We start from the raw sequence: 19,431 nt of genomic DNA on the forward strand, positions 1-19,431 counted from the left end.
ATGAAGGCCACAAAAATGATTACCAAAAATATACAGGATGATGATGATAAGGATGATATTTTTATCATTATTATTAACTGCTAAGCTACAACCCTAGTTGGAAAAGCAGGATGCTATAAGCCCAAGGGCCCCAACAGGGAAAATAGCCCAGTGAGGAAAGGAAACAAGGGAAAATAAAATATTTTAAGAGCAACAACATTAAAATAAATATTTCCTAAACAAACTATAAAGACATTAACATAACAAGAGGAAGAGAAATGAGATAGAATAGTGTGCCCAAGTGTATCCTCAAGCGAAAGAACTCTAACCCAAGACAGTGGAAGACCATGATACAGAGGCTATGACACTACCCAAGACTAGAGAACAATGGTTTGATTTTGGAGTGTCCTTCTCCTAGAAGAGCTGCTTACCAAAGCTAAAGCAAATCAAGAGTTTTATTCAACCCATACCTCTAATTTTGAAAAGCTTTTTCTGTAAAATCTTCAGGTCTTTCTTACAATTAATTACTTCTTGTAATATAGCTCTTGAAGCCTCCCGAAATTTGGTCCCTCCAGAAACATCAGGGTTCTTCTCGGCAAACCTGGCATTAGTTGTTGTAGATTCCATTGCATCAAGTTCTGAAAAAATGTTTGGAGTTTAACTATAGAAAATAACTATAAAGAAATATAACAATCATTATGCCAATTAATTCAAACAAACATATCATTGCTTTTATTTAAGCCTTCAACCATGTCTTCTTGAACCAATCAATTCTGTCGTGGATGTACCAACAAAACAACCAGAAAGATATGATTCAAAGCCTTACTCTGGTATCTGGTCCACCTGTCCAAAAATTAAAATACCAAGTCCATTAATTAGGAATATGAGCTTCAGCACAAGCTGGGATGAAAAATATATTTCAATGTTGTTACTGTTCTTAAATATATTTTAATTGTTCATCACCTCTCATCATTTATTTCCTTGTTTCCTTTCCCCACTGGGCTATTTTTCCCTGTTGGAGCCCTTTGGCTTATAGCATCTTGCTTTTCCAACTAGGTTTTCTAGCTCAGCTAATAATAATAATAATAATAATAATAATAATAATAATAATAATAATAATAATAATAATAATAATAATAATAATAATTGATAGCTTAAAGGTCTCAAGTCTGTATTGTTATAAAAAAAAATCACTCTTTTTTTTATAACAATTTATTTTTTCCTAAACAAACAAAACCTTCAACCTGTAACAGGAGTATATTTATGACTTCAACAAAGCTTCTCAAACAGGTAAACATAGTTGCCTCTCGGATAGCAGGTAGATTCCACCCACCCAACAGGAAGCACACCCTTCACTTTGACCTTAGACCTAGGACTTCCGGGGTGGTTCAGGTAGGTACTGTAACATGTTATTTTCATTAGTAAAATAAATTTTTGAATATACTTACCCGATAATCCTGTAGCTGTCAACTCCGTTGCCCGACAGAATTCTACGGAAGGGATACGCCAGCGATCACTATACAAGAAGGGGGTGTACTCACCAGCGCCACCTGTGGCCAGGTACTGTAGTACTTCTTGTTGACACCACTTCAATTTTTCCTCGATCCACTGGTTCTCTATGGGGAGGAAGGGTGGGTCAATTAAATCATGATTATCGGGTAAGTATATTCAAAAATTTATTTTACTAATGAAAATAACATTTTTCAATATTAATCTTACCCGATAATCATGTAGCTGATTCACACCCAGGGAGGTGGGTGAAACCAGTGAGCAAGTATATCAAGAAGCTAAGTATCCCGTATTTCATATTATCAGTTATTCAAAATAACAATGAAATTATAAGTACCTGGTAAGGAAGTCGACTTGAACCATTACTCTGCCTTTAATAAGTTCGTCTTCCTTACTGAGCGCAGCGTTCCTCTTAGGAGGCTGAACAACCCTAAGGTGCTGAAGTATAAAGGGCTGCAACCCATACTAAAGGACCTCTACACAACCTCTAACCTAGGCGCTTCTCAAGAAAGAATTGACCACCCGCCAAATCAACTAGGATGCGGAAGGCTTCTAGCCTACCGTAACAACCAAAAAACAACAATAAAAGCATTCAAGAGAAAGGTTAAAAAAGGTTATGGGATTAAGGGAATGTAGTGGCTGAGCCCTCACCTACTACTGCACTCGCTGCTACGAATGGTCCCAGGGTGTAGCAGTTCTCGTAAAGAGACTGGACATCTTTGAGATAAAATGATGCAAACACTGACTTGCTCCTCCAAAAGGTTGCATCCATAATACTTTGCAGAGAACGGTTCTGTTTAAAGGCCATCGAAGTAGCTACAGCTCTCACTTCGTGGGTCCTTACCTTCAGCAAAGCAAGGTCTTCATCCTTCATGTGAGAATGAGCTTCTCTAATCAGAAGCCTTATATAATACGAAACTGCGTTTTTGGACATAGGCATCGAAGGTTTCTTGATGGCACACCATAAGGCCTCTGATTGTCCTCTTAAAGGTTTTGACCTTTTAAGATAGTATTTTAGAGCACTGACAGGGCAAAGAACTCTCTCTAGCTCGTTACCCACCATGTTGGAAAGGCTAGGAATATCGAACGATCTAGGCCAAGGACGTGAAGGAAGTTCATTTTTTGCTAAAAATCCGAGCTGTAAGGAACATGTTGCTGATTCGGATGTGAATCCTATGTTCCTGCTGAAGGCGTGAACCTCACTAACTCTTTTGGCTGTTGCAAGGCAGACGAGGAAAAGAGTTTTGAGGGTAAGGTCTTTGAACGAAGCTGACTGGAGAGGTTCAAACCTAGGAGACATAAGGAACCTTAAGACTACGTCTAGATTCCAGCCTGGAGTGGACAATCGACGTTCTTTAGTAGTCTCGAAAGATTTAAGGATGTCATGTAGATCCTTGTTGGAGGAAAGATCCAAACCTCTGTGGCGGAGGACTGAAGCCAACATACTTCTGTACCCTTTGATCGTAGGAGCCGAAAGAGATCTAACATTCCTAAGATGTAACAGGAAGTCAGCGACTTGGGTTACAGAGGTATTGGTAGAGGAAACTGCATTGACTCTGCACCAGCCTCGGAAGACTTCCCACTTGGATTGATAGACTCTACGAGTGGATATCCTCCTTGCTCTGGCAATCGCTCTGGCCGCCTCCTTCGAAAAGCCTCTAGCTCTAGCGAGTCTTTCGACAGTCTGAAGGCAGTCAGACGAAGAGCGTGGAGGTTTGGGTGTACCTTCTTTACGTGAGGTTGACGTAGAAGGTCCACTCTTAGAGGGAGAGTCCTGGGAACGTCGACCAGCCATTGTAGTACCTCTGTGAACCATTCTCTTGCAGGCCAAAGGGGAGCAACCAGCGTCAGCCGTGTCCCTTCGTGAGAGACGAACTTCTGAATGACTCTGTTGATGATCTTGAACGGCGGGAATGCATATAGCTCGAGATGGGACCAATCCAGCAGAAAAGCATCCACGTGAACTGCTGCTGGGTCTGGAACTGGGGAACAGTATAAGGGGAGCCTCTTGGTCATGGAGGTGGCGAACAGATCTATCGTTGGCTGACCCCACAAGGTCCAAAGTCTGTTGCACACGCTCTTGTGAAGGGTCCATTCCGTGGGGATGACTTGATCTTTCCTGCTGAGGCGATCTGCCGAGACGTTCATGTTGCCCTGAATGAACCTCGTTACCAGTGAGAGGTTTAGACTTCTTGACCAAATGAGGAGGTCCCTTGCTATCTCGTACAGCTTCCTCGAATGGGTCCCTCCCTGCTTGGAGATGTATGCCAAGGCTGTGGTGTTGTCGGAGTTCACCTCCACCACCTTGTTTAGCAGGAGGGACTTGAAGTTCATTAAAGCCAGATGAACTGCCAGCAACTCCTTGCAGTTGATGTGAAGCGTTTCCTGTTCCTTGTTCCATGTTCCCGAGCATTCCTGTCCGTCCAAGGTCGCGCCCCAGCCTGAGTCTGATGCGTCCGAATAGAGATGAAGGTTGGGGGTCTGAACCGCTAACGATAGACCCTCCTTGAGAAGGATGTTGTTCTTCCACCACATGAGAGTAGCCTTCATCTCTTTGGTAACAGGAATAGAGACCGCTTCGAGCGTCATATTCTTGTCCCAGTGAGCTGCTAGATGGAATTGAAGGGGGGCGGAGGTTGAGTCTCCCTAACTCGGTGAACAGGGCTAACGATGACAGGGTCCCTGTTAGACTCATCCACTGTCTCACCGAGCATCTGTTCCTCTTCAGCATGCTCAGAATGCACTCTAGGGCTTGGCTGATTCTTGGGGCCGACGGAAAAGCCCGAAAAGCTTGACTCCGAATCTCCATTCCCAGGTAAACGATGGTTTGGGAAGGAATAAGTTGGGACTTTTCTAAGTTGACCAAAAGACCCAGTTCCTTGATCAAGTCCAAAGTCCAGTTGAGACTCTCCAGACAGCGACGACTTGTGGGGGCTCTTAACAGCCAGTCGTCTAAATAAAGGGAGGCTCTGATGTCCGCCAAGTGGAGGAATTTCGCAATATTCCTCATCAGTCGCGTAAACACCATAGGAGCCGTGCTTAGGCCAAAACACAGGGCTCTGAAATGGTACACAACCTTTCCAAAAACGAATCTCAGGAAAGGTTGGGAGTCTGGATGAATAGGAACGTGAAAGTAGGCGTCTTTCAGATCCAACGAGACCATCCAGTCCTCCTGCCTGACCGCTGCTAGGACCGACTTCGTCGTCTCCATAGTGAACGTCTGCTTGGTGACATAAGCATTGAGCGCACTGACGTCCAGCACCGGTCTCCAACCTCCTGTCTTCTTGGCCACCAGAAAGAGACGGTTGTAGAAGCCCGGGGATTGATGGTCCCGGACTATCACCACTGCCTCCTTCTGCAACAGGAGCGACACCTCTTGGTGTAACGCTAGCCTCTTTTCCTTTTCCTTGTAGTTGGGAGAGAGGTTGATGGGAGAAGTGGTCAGAGGGGGATTGCGGCAGAATGGTATCCTGTAACCCTCCCTTAGCCACTTGACAGACTGGGCGTCTGCACCTCTTCTTTCCCAAGCTTGCCAGATGATCTTGAGTCTGGCTCCTACTGCTGTCTGGAGAGGAGGAGAGTCAATGTTTGCCTTTCGAAGGCTTGGGACCTTTCTTGGACCTGCCCCTGAAACCGTCTGAACGGGTACTTCCTCGGCTGGGGGCTCTACCACGAAAGGGCGGAATAAATCTTGAAGCAGGAGTATCGGCCACTGGGGTGCGGTAAGTTCTAGGAACCGAAGGAGCAACCTTAGCCTTACGAGCTGAAGAGGCCACAAGGTCATGAGTGTCCTTCTGAATAAGGGCCGCAGACAATTCCTTGATAAGGTCCTCAGGAAACAGGAACTTAGAAAGCGGAGCAAAAAGTAACTGAGACCTTTGACAAGAGGTGATACCAGTGGAAAGGAAGGAGCAAAGTTGTTCCCTTTTCTTGAGTACTCCCGAAACAAACATGGAGGCAAGTTCGCCGGAACCATCGCGAATCGCTTTATCCATACAGGACATTATAAGCATGGCCGAGTCCTTGTCGGATGGGGCAGTCTTCTTGCTCAAGGCCCCCAGGCACCAGTCGAGAAAATTAAAAATCTCAAAGGCGCGAAAGACTCCCTTTAAGAAGTGGTCTAAGTCAGAAAAGGTCCAGCAGACCTTAGAGCGCCTCATAGCCGACCTTCGTGGAGAGTCAACCAAACTTGAGAAGTCAGCCTGGGCAGAGGCAGGGATTCCCAAGCCTGGTTCCTCTCCTGTGGCATACCATACGCCCGCCTTAGAAGTCAGCTTAGTAGGAGGAAACATGAATGACGTCTTCCCTAGTTGCTGCTTGGAATGTAACCACTCCCCTAACATTCTCAAAGCTCTCTTAGAAGATCTAGCGAAGACGAGCTTAGTGTAGGCAGACTTAACAGTTTGCATGCTTAGAGAAAACTCTGATGGAGGAGAGCGAGGGGTAGCAGAAACAAAGTGATCCGGGTAAACTTCTCTGAAAAGAGCCAGGACCTTGCGAAAGTCAATGGAGGGTGGTAACGACTTGGGTTCCTCCACGTCAGAAGAGGGATCATCCAGGTGCGCAGCTTCCTCTTCAGAAACCTCATCACCTGAGTGTTGAGAAGCGAGAGGTAAAGTTACAGCGGTATGCTGAACGGCAGAATCCTGACAAGCGGGTGCATAAACACTTGCGGATTCATCCTCAAGTCTCTGTTGAAGAGGATGAGGGCTAGTAATGACAAAGTCATGAGGCTGGGAAGAAGGAGGCTCTGCGGGAGTCTGGGGAGCAAGCGTGGTGAGAGGCGACTGTAGTAAAACCTGAGTTTCAGGCTGCAAAGACTGCTCAAGCTGAGGAGAAAGAGGTAGATGCATGCGTTGAGGTGGCTGACTCATTGTATGAGGTTCCTGTCTCAAGAGTTGCGCTTGCTTCAAGGGTTGAGGTGGCTGCGCAGTAAGAGGTTCCTGACTCCCGAGTTGAGGTTCTTGAGGTGGGTGCTGCGAGAGTTGAGGTGGCGGCTGCGCAGAAAGAGGCTCCTGTCTCACGAGTTGAGGTTCTTGAGGTGCTTGCCTCGAGAGTTGAGGTTCTCGCCTCGAGGAAAGTGGAGGTATCAGCTGCGAGAGCTGAGGTGACTGCCTTAAGGATGGTAGAGGTTGTCGTACCTCAAGAGGTTGCTGCCTCGAGGATGGTCTTACTGCAAGAAACTCTTGCCTCGCAGGAAGAGGAGATTGTAAGGCATAAGACTCCTGTCCCCATTGTTGAGGAGGTTGCCGCGAGGTAAGAGGTTCCTGCCTCAAGGGAGGTGGAGGTTGCAGCACAACGCTGGTAGCTGGCAACTCCCAACGCGGTAGCTCACGCATGGAGGTAGCTTGAGGAACCTCAACTTCGTACGTCTGGCAGACTGGACTGCGTAGAGGAGGAGGAGCGCTCGCAGGAGGAGGTGTAACCTTCTCTGCCTGAAACTCACGCATCAATACCGCAAGCTGCGACTGCATAGACTGCAGCAAAGCCATCTTGGGATCAACAGACGTTGAGGTCTGTTGAGGCAGAGCCTTAACAGAAGTTGAGGTCTGTTGAGGCCTCGCCTTACTTCTCTTAGGAGGCGTGCAGTCACCTGATGACTGCGGCGAGTCAGAGCTAGCCCAATGACTACATCCGGGCTGTGCGGTCTGGACTTTGCGCTTAAGAGGTCTTGAGACCTGAGTCCAGCGTTTTCTCCCCGAAAGTTCTTCTGCAGACGAGGAAAATAAGGGCTCAATCGTCTGAGGGTGGAAGTGACGATCTCTGTAAGATACGCCCGCAACCACCGAGGATACTGCTGTGCGCCGATCAAGGCCTGCCGAACCCTTTTGCCCTTCGACATTGCTTCTCCCCTGGGCTTGGGAGCTTGCAAGAGGTCCCGGACTGGGAGGACGACTGGCACGCACAGAAGTACCCTCACGCACAACACTGACACTGACACTAGCACTTGGCACAGCACTGGCACTACCACTTCCCACCGCACTTTTCACCTTAAGTTCCTTGACGTCGGCCAAGAGGAACTTGTGGTCACTCACTACCGATTCCACTTTGTCACCTAAAGCCTGAATGGCACGCAAAACATCAGACATATCAGGCTGAGCACAAATAGTAGGATCGGGGGTAGCCACTACAGGGGGAGGAAAAGGTTGAGGATCATGGGGTGAGGAATAAAGTGAAGAGCGAGCCGAACTCCTCCTAACTCTCTCTCTCTCTAACTTAGTGGTATACTTGAGGAATCGAACAAAATCAAGTTCCGAAAGTCCGGCGCATTCCTCACATCGATCTTTCAACTGACAGGATTTTCCCCTACAATTGGAACAAACGGAGTGAGGATCAACCGAGGCCTTCGGAATACGCCTAATACAAGTCCTACATCGTCTATGGGGAGGAGCTTGAGCAAGGTCGGACATCTTGAATCAAAGAACAGTCAAGGGGGGATTCCAAAAAAAGCAAAATATCGTTTAACCATTAATCAAAACTAATCTAAAAGCTATCTAAGCTAAGAGACAAGTTTCCTGTATAGCGAAAGCTGAAATCTTAAGAGAAATACTTCACCAAAAACCGTGAAAAAGACTCCAAAATTAAGAGCGTATCCATGAATGTCTTGCCGGAAGCACGACAGAGGAAAAATTGAAGTGGTGTCAACAAGAAGTACTACAGTACCTGGCCACAGGTGGCGCTGGTGAGTACACCCCCTTCTTGTATAGTGATCGCTGGCGTATCCCTTCCGTAGAATTCTGTCGGGCAATGGAGTTGACAGCTACATGATTATCGGGTAAGATTAATATTGAAAATTAAAAGGTCTCGGGTGTGTATGGTTGGGAAAAATAAAAGTAGAAATTTGTGATTTGTTCCTATGCATAATACAACCTTCGACCTTTAATAGGCGATTTTTTTAGGAGGGCAGAAGTTCCTACAACCAAACCGGCTGATTTACTGACCTGGGGAAATGTCAATGTACTTTGGTCCAGTATAGGAGCAAAAGTCATGACTCCCGTCACCCTGCTAACTATCAAAGCATGAAGATGTCATAGGTGTCAGGCAAGGTCTTCAACAGGGACTGGTAGACAGTCACTGAGGAATCTATATCCACAAGGATAGTAATGTTTGAATGTATAGGTATTATATGAGAACTGGATATCTATGCTGTACATTCTATTGAAGAAAATATCACATTAAAAAATAATTTGCATTTTTTTTCTAGCTATAAATCCTGAATCATTAAAAAGGGGTTTTCTTTGGTGCGGGCAGGAGACGGCGGATGAAGAGTGATCAAAGATCTGGCAGCTACTTTCCACCAGTGCATACAGTGGACAGGCTCTGACTTACACTGCGACCTGCTGAGTGGATGCAGCGTGAAGTAAAATGACTCTGGTTTGTATATCCAGGAAAAATATAATTATTTTTATAATTTGTGATTTGTTCCTAAGCAAAACAAACCTTCATCATCTAAAAGTTGAGTTTTACTTATGAGGGAGGAAGTCCCGTTGCCCATCTGGCTGGCAACAATATGGGACAAAGATGCAAAGTCCAGTAAGAGGAGTAACAGTGCATCTTGACCTTGCATCCTGTGACCCAAGGTGATAAGGTACAATGGGTCACGGCTTACCGTGGTAGGTGTTACTATCATGACACTTCACAACACTGAACCTGTCAAACGCCGTCTTCCCTGCCCTTAGGTTTCAACGTAAGGCTAGTTACCTTTGGATTGCACATACAAAGGATACGTGAACCTCTAGGTCTAAGGGAGATCGCAGAATTCCTTGCTGATGGCAGCAAGAGCTAGGGTAAGGGTAGGCACTTAAGCAAGTTGCTTGCCAACTGTACAGGCAGTGTATAACCAGAAAACTTGCTGTTCGACCCCTGATCAGATAAAGAAAAGCTGATCATAGGAGGCCAAGGCGCTAGTAGGAGGTAAAGGGAATGGTGCAACAGGGCGCTTCCCAGCAGGTGTGCCGTAACCTGTAGTCAGAGTGTGATCAGAGACTTAGGGATAAAGATGCAGCAAGAGGATCAAACCTCTAGCAAAGGATCTGCTTCACTATCAAAGACAAGAATCCATGTTGTCAGGAAAAACCTGATAAAACACTTGGTAGTCATCCTTCGTCGTCTCGTCTTGTGAAAAAACTCGAGAATGAAGGCACAGGAAGGGAATTTCAGAAGTTGGTAACAGAGATCTAGAAGTTTTGCTCACTTTCGAAGCCAAAGCCATAGAAGGAGAGCGATCCCATCTAGACTTCTTTTCCTTTCAGCCATAAAATTTCTTCCATTAGGAGGGCGACCACTCCCTACACACAAAACAAGGAGACTCCGACGAGCAGTGATGTCAACACACTGGACAAAAAGCATAAGTATCGACATCCACGTGACTCATGTCCATTCGACAATGACATCCATCCACACCAGAACAAATTCTCATCGGACAAACTTGCTTCGTGCTTACAATGAAATGAGAAAAACAGTTGACACAAAGAAGAACATCGAAGGCCAGACACAACACACGCATCTTAACAGGACGACGGCCAGAGTAGGATTGGGTTACTTAGTGCGAGTCAGAGACTGTCTACCCTCAATAATTCATCATCGGCTATTTCCAATTCGAGCCAGAGAAAACCCCTTTTAAAAGACAGGTTTGCTTTGCATAAAAAATAAATTCTAAAAAAAAGGAACCTGTACTCATCATCCAGTCCAGTTCCATGATAGCAAGACAGCTTAACCCCAAAAAGAGGAAGTCAAGGTTGAAATATGTTATTTTCATTAGTAAAATAAATTTTTGAATATACTTACCCGATAATCATGTAGCTGTCAACTCCGTTGCCCGACAGAATTCTACGGGAGGGATACGCCAGCTATCACTATACTAGAAGGGGGTGTACTCACAAGCGCCACCTGTGGCCAGGTACTACAGTACTTGTTGTTGTCGCCACCTCACTTTTTCCTCGGTCCACTGGTTCTCTATGGGGAGGAAGGGTGGGTCAATTAAATCATGATTATCGGGTAAGTATATTCAAAAATTTATTTTACTAATGAAAATAACATTTTTCAATATTAAACTTACCCGATAATCATGTAGCTGATTCACACCCAGGGGGGTGGGTGAAAAACCAGTGTACAAGACTAAAGGATAGCTAAGTATCCCGTATTTCATATAATCAGTTATCCACAATAACAATGAAATAATAAGTACCTGGTAAGGAAGTCGACTTGAACCGTTACTCTGCCTTTAATAAGATCGTCTTCCTTACTGAGCGCAGCGTTCCTCTTGGAAGGCTGAATCAACTCAAAGGTGCTAAAGTATCAAGGGCTGCAACCCATACTAAAGGACCTCATCACAACCTTTAACCTCGGCGCTTCTCAAGAAAGAATTGACCACCCGCCAAATCAACAAGGATGTGGAAGGCTTCTTAGCCGACCATACAACCCATAAAAAGTATTCAAGAGAAAGGTTAAAAGGTTATGGGATTATGGGAATGTAGTGGCTGAGCCCTCGCCTACTACTGCATTCGTTGCTACGAATGGTCCCAGGGTGTAGCAGTACTCGTAAAGAGACTGGACATCTTTGAGATAGAATGATGCGAACACTGACTTGCTTCTCCAATAGGTTGCATCCATAACACTCTGCAGAGAATGGCTCTGTTTGAAGGCCACAGAAGTAGCCACAGCTCCCACTTCATGTGTCCTTACCTTCAGCAAAGCAAGGTCTTCTTCCTTCAGATGAGAATGTGTTTCTCTAATCAGAAGCCTGAATAGTAGGAAACTGAGTTCTTAGAACTTGGAAAAGAAGGTTTCTTGATAGCACACTATAAGGCTTCTGATAGTCCTCGAAAAGGTTAAGACCTTTTTAGAAAGTACCTAAGAGCTCTAACTGGGCAAAGTACTCTCTCCAGTTCATTCCCCACCAAGTTGGACAGGCTTGGGATCTCGAACGACTTAGGCCAAGGACGTGAAGGAAGCTCGTTTAGCAAAAACCGAGCTGCAAGGAACATGTAGCCGTTTCAGATGTGAAAACAATGATCCTGCTGAAGGCGTGGATCTCACCTACTCTTTTAGCTGTTGTCAAGCACACGAGGAAAAGAGTTTTTAACGTGAGGTCCTAAAAAGAGGCTGATTGGAGAGGTTCAAATCTTGATGACATAAGGAACCTTAGGACCACGTCTAGATTCCAGCCTGGGGTGGACAACCGACGTTCCTTTGAGGTCTCAAAAGACCTAGGGAGGTCCTGTAGATCTTTGTTGGTGGAAAGATCCAAGCCTCTGTGGCGGAAAACCGCTGCCAACATACTTCTGTAACCCTTGATCGTAGGAGCTGAAAGGGATCTTACTTTCCTTAGATATAACAGGAAGTCAGCAATCTGGGTTAAAGTGGTACTGGTTGAGGAAACTGCATTGGTCTTGTACCAGCTACGGAAGACTTCCCCTTGAGACTGATAGATTCCGAGAGTGGATGTTCTCCTTGCTTTGGCAATCGCTCTGGCTGCCTCCTTCGAAAAAGTCCCTAGCTCTTGAGAGTCTTTCGAAAGTCTGAAGGCAGTCAGACGAAGAGCGTGGAGGATTGGGTGTACCTTCTTTACGTGAGGTAGACGTAGAAGGTTCACTCCTAGAGAAAGAGTCCTGGGAATGTTGACCAGCCATTGCAGTACCTCTAAGAACCATTCTCTCGCGGGCCAGAGCGGAGCCAACCAACGTCAGCCGTGTCCCTTGCGAGAGGAGAACTTCTGAAGTACCCTGTTGACAATCTTGAACGGCGGGAATGCATACAGGTCGAGATGGAACCAATCCAGCAGAAAAGCATCCACGTGAACTGCTGCTGGGTCTGGAATCGGAGAACAATACAACAGGAGTCTCTAGGTTATCGAGGTAGCGAACAGATCTATGGTTGGCTGACCCCAAAGGGCCCAAAGTCTGCTGCAAACATTCTTGTGAAGGGTCCACTCTGTGGGGATGATCTGACCCTTGCGGCTGAGGTGATCTGCCATGACATTCATACCGCCCTGAATGAACCTCGTTACCAGCGTGAGCTTTCGATCTTTAGACCAGATGAGGAGGTCCCTTGCGATCTAGAACAACTTCCACGAAAGAGTCCCTCCCTGCTTGAAGATGTAAGCCAGGGCTGTGGTGTTGTCAGAGTCCGCCTCCACCACTTTGTTAAGCTGGAGGGACTTGAAGTTTATCAAGGCCAGAATAACCGCCAACAACTCCTTGCAATTGATGTGAAGTGTCCTTTGCTCCTGATTCCATGTTCCCGAGCATTCTTATCCGTCCAAAGTCGCACCCCAGCCCGTGTCTGATGCGTCCGAGAGGAGACGGCGGTCGGGTTTCTGAACAGCCAAAGGTAGACTTCCTTGAGAAGAAAGCTGTTCTTACACCACGCGAGAAGACCTTCTCTCTTCGGAAACAGGAACTGAGACCGTCTCTAGCGTCATGTCCTTTATCCAGTGAGCAGCTAGATGATACTGAAGGGGGGGGAGGTGGAGTCTCCCTAACACGATGAACAGGGCCAGCGATGAAAGTGTCCCTGTAAGACTCATCCACTACCTGACTGAGCATCGGTTCCTTCTCAGCATGCTCTGGATGCATTCTAGGGGTTGGAAGATCCTTGGGGCCGACGGAAAAGCCCGAAAAGCTCGACTCTGAAGATCCATACCCAGGGAGACAATGGTCTGGGATGGGACGAGCTAAGACTCCTCAAAATTGACCAGGAGGCCCAGTTCCTTGGTCAGATCCATAGTCCATTTGAGAATCTCCAGACAGCGACGACTTGTGGGAGCTCTTAAAAGCCAGTCGTCTGACGGAGCCGGACACAAGATCATGGTACTGCTGCACAGTCTGTGAACTGTCAACCATGGGGAAGCGAGGAAGTACAGTGACAACCCGAAGCTGTCTAGACTGTCTGGGTCGTACAGACAACTCCTTATCGGGTTGCTAAGGTTGCCGTACTGCGTCACAACAAGTCACTCCTGCTGGTTGTTGAACGTCTTCCCAGTGACACACTGACTCCGTAAACAAATAATCCTCTAACAAGGACTAAGTTTGGACTGCATGTCTTGCAACACAGCTCAAGGACTATGGGAGCAGGTGTGGTAACAGACGGGATTAGCGACTGAAGTGGGACCATTACCTTCCCTGGAAGCATGTTATGCTTAAATAAAAGTCCATAGGAGGCTACGCAGCTAAAGGCTCCTCTCCAAATGACAGAGTCCTCAAGGGAATATCAGAAGGAGGGAGAAAAGCACTTTCTCATCTACAGGGACCATATCCGAGAAAAGCTAAGTTCTCTCAGTGAGGGTTACACTGTGCAAACGCAGCAGACTAGAAGGCAACGTTAAGAAACTGCTTGACAGTCTAGTGAGTTGGCAACAACCAAAGATGTGTGACTGAGAAGCATGCGGTAAGGTATGCAGAGCCTGTTGTATGCAGAGCATGCTGTAAGCAGAGCATGCTGTATGCAGAGCATGCTGTATGTAGAACATGCTGTAAGGTAAGCAGAGCGTGTTGCATGGCGTGTAACATTTCTCAGAAATTCCATGACCAGTGCTAGAGTGAGTAATATCGCATTACCGTCCATTGAAAGTGCACGTGCCGAGGGAATTGATTTAGACTGTTTTGTTGATGAATTTGATAGCCGGCATGATAATCGTAGAATTAAGCTACACTAAATGTACTATAATCTACTTCACCTCCGGAAAGGGAAACTCGCCCTGTTGGCAACACTGCATTACTACATGCATGCTTGCAAGGGGTTTAATATCAACATAATATTACCTTACATTCATAACTCATGATTTTTGCCACATTTTGCGATTTGTTAAAAATATATTGCAAGGAATACAAATATATTTTTAAATAAGTTATACAAATAACCTCCATTATCATAATGTTTGAAAATGGAGGTAAGGTATGCTGAACAGCAGAGTCAGAACGAGCTGGAACAACAATAGTTGTGGTTTCCTCTTCAAGACTCTGTTGAGGGAACATCTGAGGCTCAGTCTGCAAAGGCTGATCAAAAGAAGTAGCAGAAGGTAGGCGCATGGGTGGAGGAGGCTGACTCCTGGCATGAGTGGCTGAACTCAAGGGTTGCGCTTGCTGAGTGGTTGGCGGAAGCGTAGTAGCAAGTTCCTGAGGAACGAGTTGAGGTTCCTGCGGTGTGAGCTGAGAGCGATGAGGTAGTGGCTGCGCAGAACGCAGTAAATGTCTCGCAAGTTGAGGCTCCTGAGGCGCAAGGCTAAGGTGTTGAAGTGCTTGCCTTGAGGAGGGTTGAGCTCGCTGCAGCGAGAGCTGAGGAGACTGACTCATGGATGGGAGAGGTTGTTGTACCTCAAGCGAGTGTTGCCTCACTGGTGGAACAGCAAGTGGAAGCGGAGGAAGAGAGGTATAAGTCTCCTGTTCCCATTGCTGAGGTTGCCTTAAGGAAGGCGGAGGGAGCTGCACACCACTGGGATCAGTAAACTCATAACGTGGCTCAACATCGTACGCCTGGCAGGCGGTACTGCGGTCAGGCGGAGCGAGCGCAGGCGGAGCGAGCGCAGGCGGAGGGAGCGCAGGCGGAGCGAGCGCAGGCGGAGCGAGCGCAGGCGGAGCGAGCGCAGGCGGAGGCGCAACCTTCTCAGCCCGACACTCACGCATCAAGACCGAAAGTTGTGACTGCATGGACTGCAGTAGAGTCAACTTGGGGTCGGCAGACACTAAAGTCTGCTGAGGTAAAGCCTTAACAGCAGAGATCTGTTGCGGCAGAACCTTACTCCTCTTAGGCGGAGTGCATTCAACTGATGACTGCGGCGAGTCAGAGCTTTGAACTCTAACTTCGTACGTCTGGCATAGGTCTGGACTTTACGTTTAAGAGGTCTTGAGACCTGAGACCAGCGTTTTCTCCCCTAAATTTCTTCTGCAGACGAGCAAAATAAGGGCTCAATCGTCTGCGGGTGGGAGTGACGGTCTCTGTAAGACACGCCCGCAACCACCGAGGATACTTCTGTGCGCCGATCAAGGCCTGCCGAACCCTTTTGCCCTTCGACATTGCTTCTCCCCTGGGCTTGGGAGCTTGCAAGAGGTCCCGGACTGGGAGGACGACTGGCGCACACAGAAGTACCCTCACGCACAACACTGACACACTTTGCGCTATTCACTTATCACTTTGATTTTCTGTTTGCACTTATTTCACTGAACTCGAAACTTTAAGTGGTTTGTACCTGAAACACGCAATTCTATCCTTTCTCAAAAGTTAGTAATTGCGAAAACAGAATTACAATGTAACAGAAAAATCTAATGAAAGATAAATAATTCAGTGGCTGGAAAGAGACTAAACACTAGATCACTCTAGAAACGTTTACCTTCTTCCCCTAAAAAGACTAGGGAGAAGAGCAAAAACGATAACAACGTTACTCGCTTGAATGAAACGTTTATCCTCCTCTTTCTCCCTCCGTCTCTATCTCTCTCTCTCTCTCTCTCTCTTGACTTAGAACCTGAGAGAAGAGCCCAATCATATATATCGTTAAAACATATTATTGTTAAAGGAAAAAACTGAAATATTTCCCAAAAGAAAAGTTCCTTTATTAGAATTAAAACCATTAAGTTAAGAAAGAATGAACAAAACGCTAGACACGGTTACTCTTACTGCAACGTGACACCGTGAAAATTCTTTCTCTATCGTAACGATAGAGCGCAAGTTGAACGTTCTGAACGTCAACAACTGCAGAGACAAAACAAAACGTTAGTTCAACTTTGAAAACAGTACGAGACTATCAAAGAAATTCTTTCAAAGACATTAAAATAGCATAATATGTTAACAGGTAAAACCGAAATGACGGGCTCAATGTTAATTAACTTCGGTACCAAGAAAAGACCGCCTACTATTAGGAAAGGTCGAATATAAACAAATATAAAAATTAATTTTAATAAGTTTATAATAAAAGTAAGTTAATCGAAGAGGCCTATAAAAGGCGGAGAGATATAAAATAAATCTATAACAAAACTAAGAAAGAGAGTCTATACTCTCTTAGACACCAACACTTCCGTCTAAGGGAAGGGTCGGCCATTTAAAGGTGAAAGAGGGTTCATACTCTCTTCGTCACCATAAAAATTAATTCCAAACGCTAGCTAAGCTAACAAAGAAGTTTCCAGTATAGCGAATAGCTGCAAATTTAGAGAAATACTTCACCAAACCGTGAACAATACTCCAAAATCATAAGCGTATCCAAGAACGTCTAGCCGGAAGCACGACAGAGGAAAAAGTGAGGTGGCGACAACAACAAGTACTGTAGTACCTGGCCACAGGTGGCGCTTGTGAGTACACCCCCTTCTAGTATAGTGATAGCTGGCGTATCCCTCCCGTAGAATTCTGTCGGGCAACGGAGTTGACAGCTACATGATTATCGGGTAAGTTTAATATTGAAAAATTTGTATTGTAATCAATATCACAAATTTTTAAAGCAATTTGTATTCTTCCTAGCTATACAAACCTGAATCCTTTGATAGAAGAACTGTATGATTTCAGCAAAGCTGGATTTAACTTGAAACTTTAAAGAAATGGCAGTGGTCACTGAGGAGTAGCAGGGAATTCCTGCCCACCCATTAGGCTCCCAGAGGTTTCACTTTGATCTTCAGCCTAGGACTTGCAGGTTGCAGCGAGAAATATAAATTTAAGGACTTAGGTTTGAACAGTTAGAATAATTACAAACTACTTGGAAAAAAATTGTGATTTGTTCTTACACGAATACAAAGTATCGTCCTTTAATAAGAGACTTATCTTTAGGAGGGGAAATTCCCTACAAACTGGCTGTTTTACTTTCTAGAAATGTCAACCTCCTAATAAGCTGGACTTGATGACGAGGCAGGTGCTAGGCTAGGTCACAACCATGGATTGGTAAACAGTCAATGAAGAACTTATATTCATACGGAGGATATGTCTAAATTTATAGTCATACGAGTCCATCTTTTCCCTCGTGAGGAAGAATGGAGAGGGTACTTTTAAACAAACTTATTGCTAAGAAAAAGTATCTCGTTCATGTGGCTACCCAAAGACAATACAATATGCTCCCACGAGACATCCGAATGATTGAAGACATTAAGGCTTTCAAGAGGAAACTGAAGACTTTCTTATTCCGTAAGTCGTTTGACAGTGACGATTCAACAGCAAATCAGCAATACATGATATGTAATGTTGAATACTCAGAACAAACAAGATAAAACAACAGTGGAGGTCCTGTAGAGAGGGGGGTTCCCATGCTGTATGGGACCGGAAAAGCAGCTGTCAAACAAACACCTGCTGCCGCCCTTCAAGGAAGAGAAAGAAAGAAGAGGTAGAAGGCCAGTCAATCTTAACTCTCATTCTAGATTTATGTCACAATCACTATCTTAGACAAAACATTTCTGATCCTGTGATAGAGCTAGGTTTGAAACATATGTTGAGCCACTAACATGACAAATTCATAGATAATTTGTATTTTTCCTAACTATACAAACCTTAGCTATTTAATAGGGGTATTACTTTCGGCGTAGCTGAAATGACGAGCCATTAGAATTTTAACGAGGGTTTACTACCCCACCGCTAGTTAGCGGGGGTAGGGAGGGTAGCTTGCTGACCGCCCCCCCTCACACACACCTGTGCTTGAGCTCACTTTGCTTGGAGGTAGGACTTCAAGGGGATAGGGCTGGCGGGCAAGTTTGATTAAATAGCTAAGGTTTGTATAGTTAGGAAAAATACAAATTATCTACGAATTTGTCATTTGTTCCGTAACTGACATACAAACCACGCTATTTAATAGGGGTGACACCCATTAGGAAGGGTGGAACATCCCAGCCAGTACTGGCTTTTGGCTTTGCCCGGGGGCTCGTTATCTGAGTGTGTCAGCACTCAAAAATAAGGAGTCCCTGCACCTCGCTAGAACCTTGCTACGCAAGGACTGCGGCCTACGTAAGCTGTGTGTGAAGGTATAATACAGTGTGACTCGTCCTAGGAAGTTGACCTGTAGTCCTTTAGATGGAAACTTTAGGCTAGGACTCTCCCAATACCACCTTGTCAGGGTATGGGGAGGTGACAGTATTAGCTTCACACTAGGAACACAAGGAAACATGCTTTACCTGCAGTGGTTTGAGGTCAGCTGTGCAGAGAACCCAGGATGCTACTTTCCCCAAGAGAGGGGAAGATGAAGAAAAGAATAAGGGCTAGACAAACCTTTCATTCATGCAGACTAAGACCGGGTAACAATGCCCTCAACCTTCTGCTACTTGTCCAATAAGGAGTCTGAGGTTTTTAAACCAGCAGTTGTGCAGCCACCACAGGGCCGATAGAGAACGTATCGAGCCTCCTGTGGGTCACGTCTTGCAGGTAGTGGGCTGTGAAGGTCGTCTGACGCTTCCACACCCCAGCCTGCAGAACATGCGTCACTGAGAAATTCTTTTGGAAGGCCAGGGACGTAGCTATGCCCCTGACATCATGTGCTCTAGGGCGACGTGGCAGAGGAGGGTCTGGATTCAGGGACAGATGAATCACCCTACGAATCCATGCCGAGATGGTATTCTCTGTGACCCTCCTATTAGTCCTCCCAGTGCTAACAAATAACGCTTGCACCTGAGGACGGACTGCAGCCGTTCTTTTGAGATATAGCCTCAAGCTCCTTACTGGGCACAGTAGGAGATGGTCTGGGTCATCTGTTACAGAACGGAGACTCGAGATCTGGAAGGAGTCAAACCGAGGGTCCGCCACCCCCGGATTCTGAGTCTTAGCAATAAACTCAGGGACGAATTTGAACGTTACCTCCCCCCATCCCCTTGAATGGGCGATGACATACGAGAGACCATGAAGTTCACCGACTCGCTTTGCCGAAGCCAAAGCTAGTAGGAACACCGTCTTCCAAGTTAGGTGGCGATCTGAAGCCTGGCGTAATGGTTCATAGGGAGGTCTCTTAAGAGACCTGAGAACTCGAACCACGTTCCATGGAGGAGGTCT

At 45.9% G+C, this 19,431-nt stretch overlaps 1 protein-coding gene across 3 annotated transcripts in view; it reads right to left on the reverse strand.

The window, feature by feature from the left end:
• Window positions 1–19,431, reverse strand: part of LOC137644166 (uncharacterized) — a 58,125-nt gene that overhangs the window by 21,272 nt on the left and 17,422 nt on the right. For 2 of the 3 annotated variants that reach the window (XM_068377160.1, XM_068377161.1), the window contains one exon: window positions 450–617. In XM_068377160.1, the coding sequence (XP_068233261.1) occupies window positions 450–606 (157 nt within the window). In that variant the 5' untranslated portion in view covers window positions 607–617. The remainder of the gene's footprint in view (window positions 1–449; window positions 618–19,431) is intronic. The other variant, XM_068377162.1, reaches the window with a different exon arrangement.

This window comes from Palaemon carinicauda, chromosome 7, assembly GCF_036898095.1.
Source record: "Palaemon carinicauda isolate YSFRI2023 chromosome 7, ASM3689809v2, whole genome shotgun sequence".
Classification (NCBI taxonomy): Eukaryota; Metazoa; Arthropoda; class Malacostraca; order Decapoda; family Palaemonidae; genus Palaemon; species Palaemon carinicauda.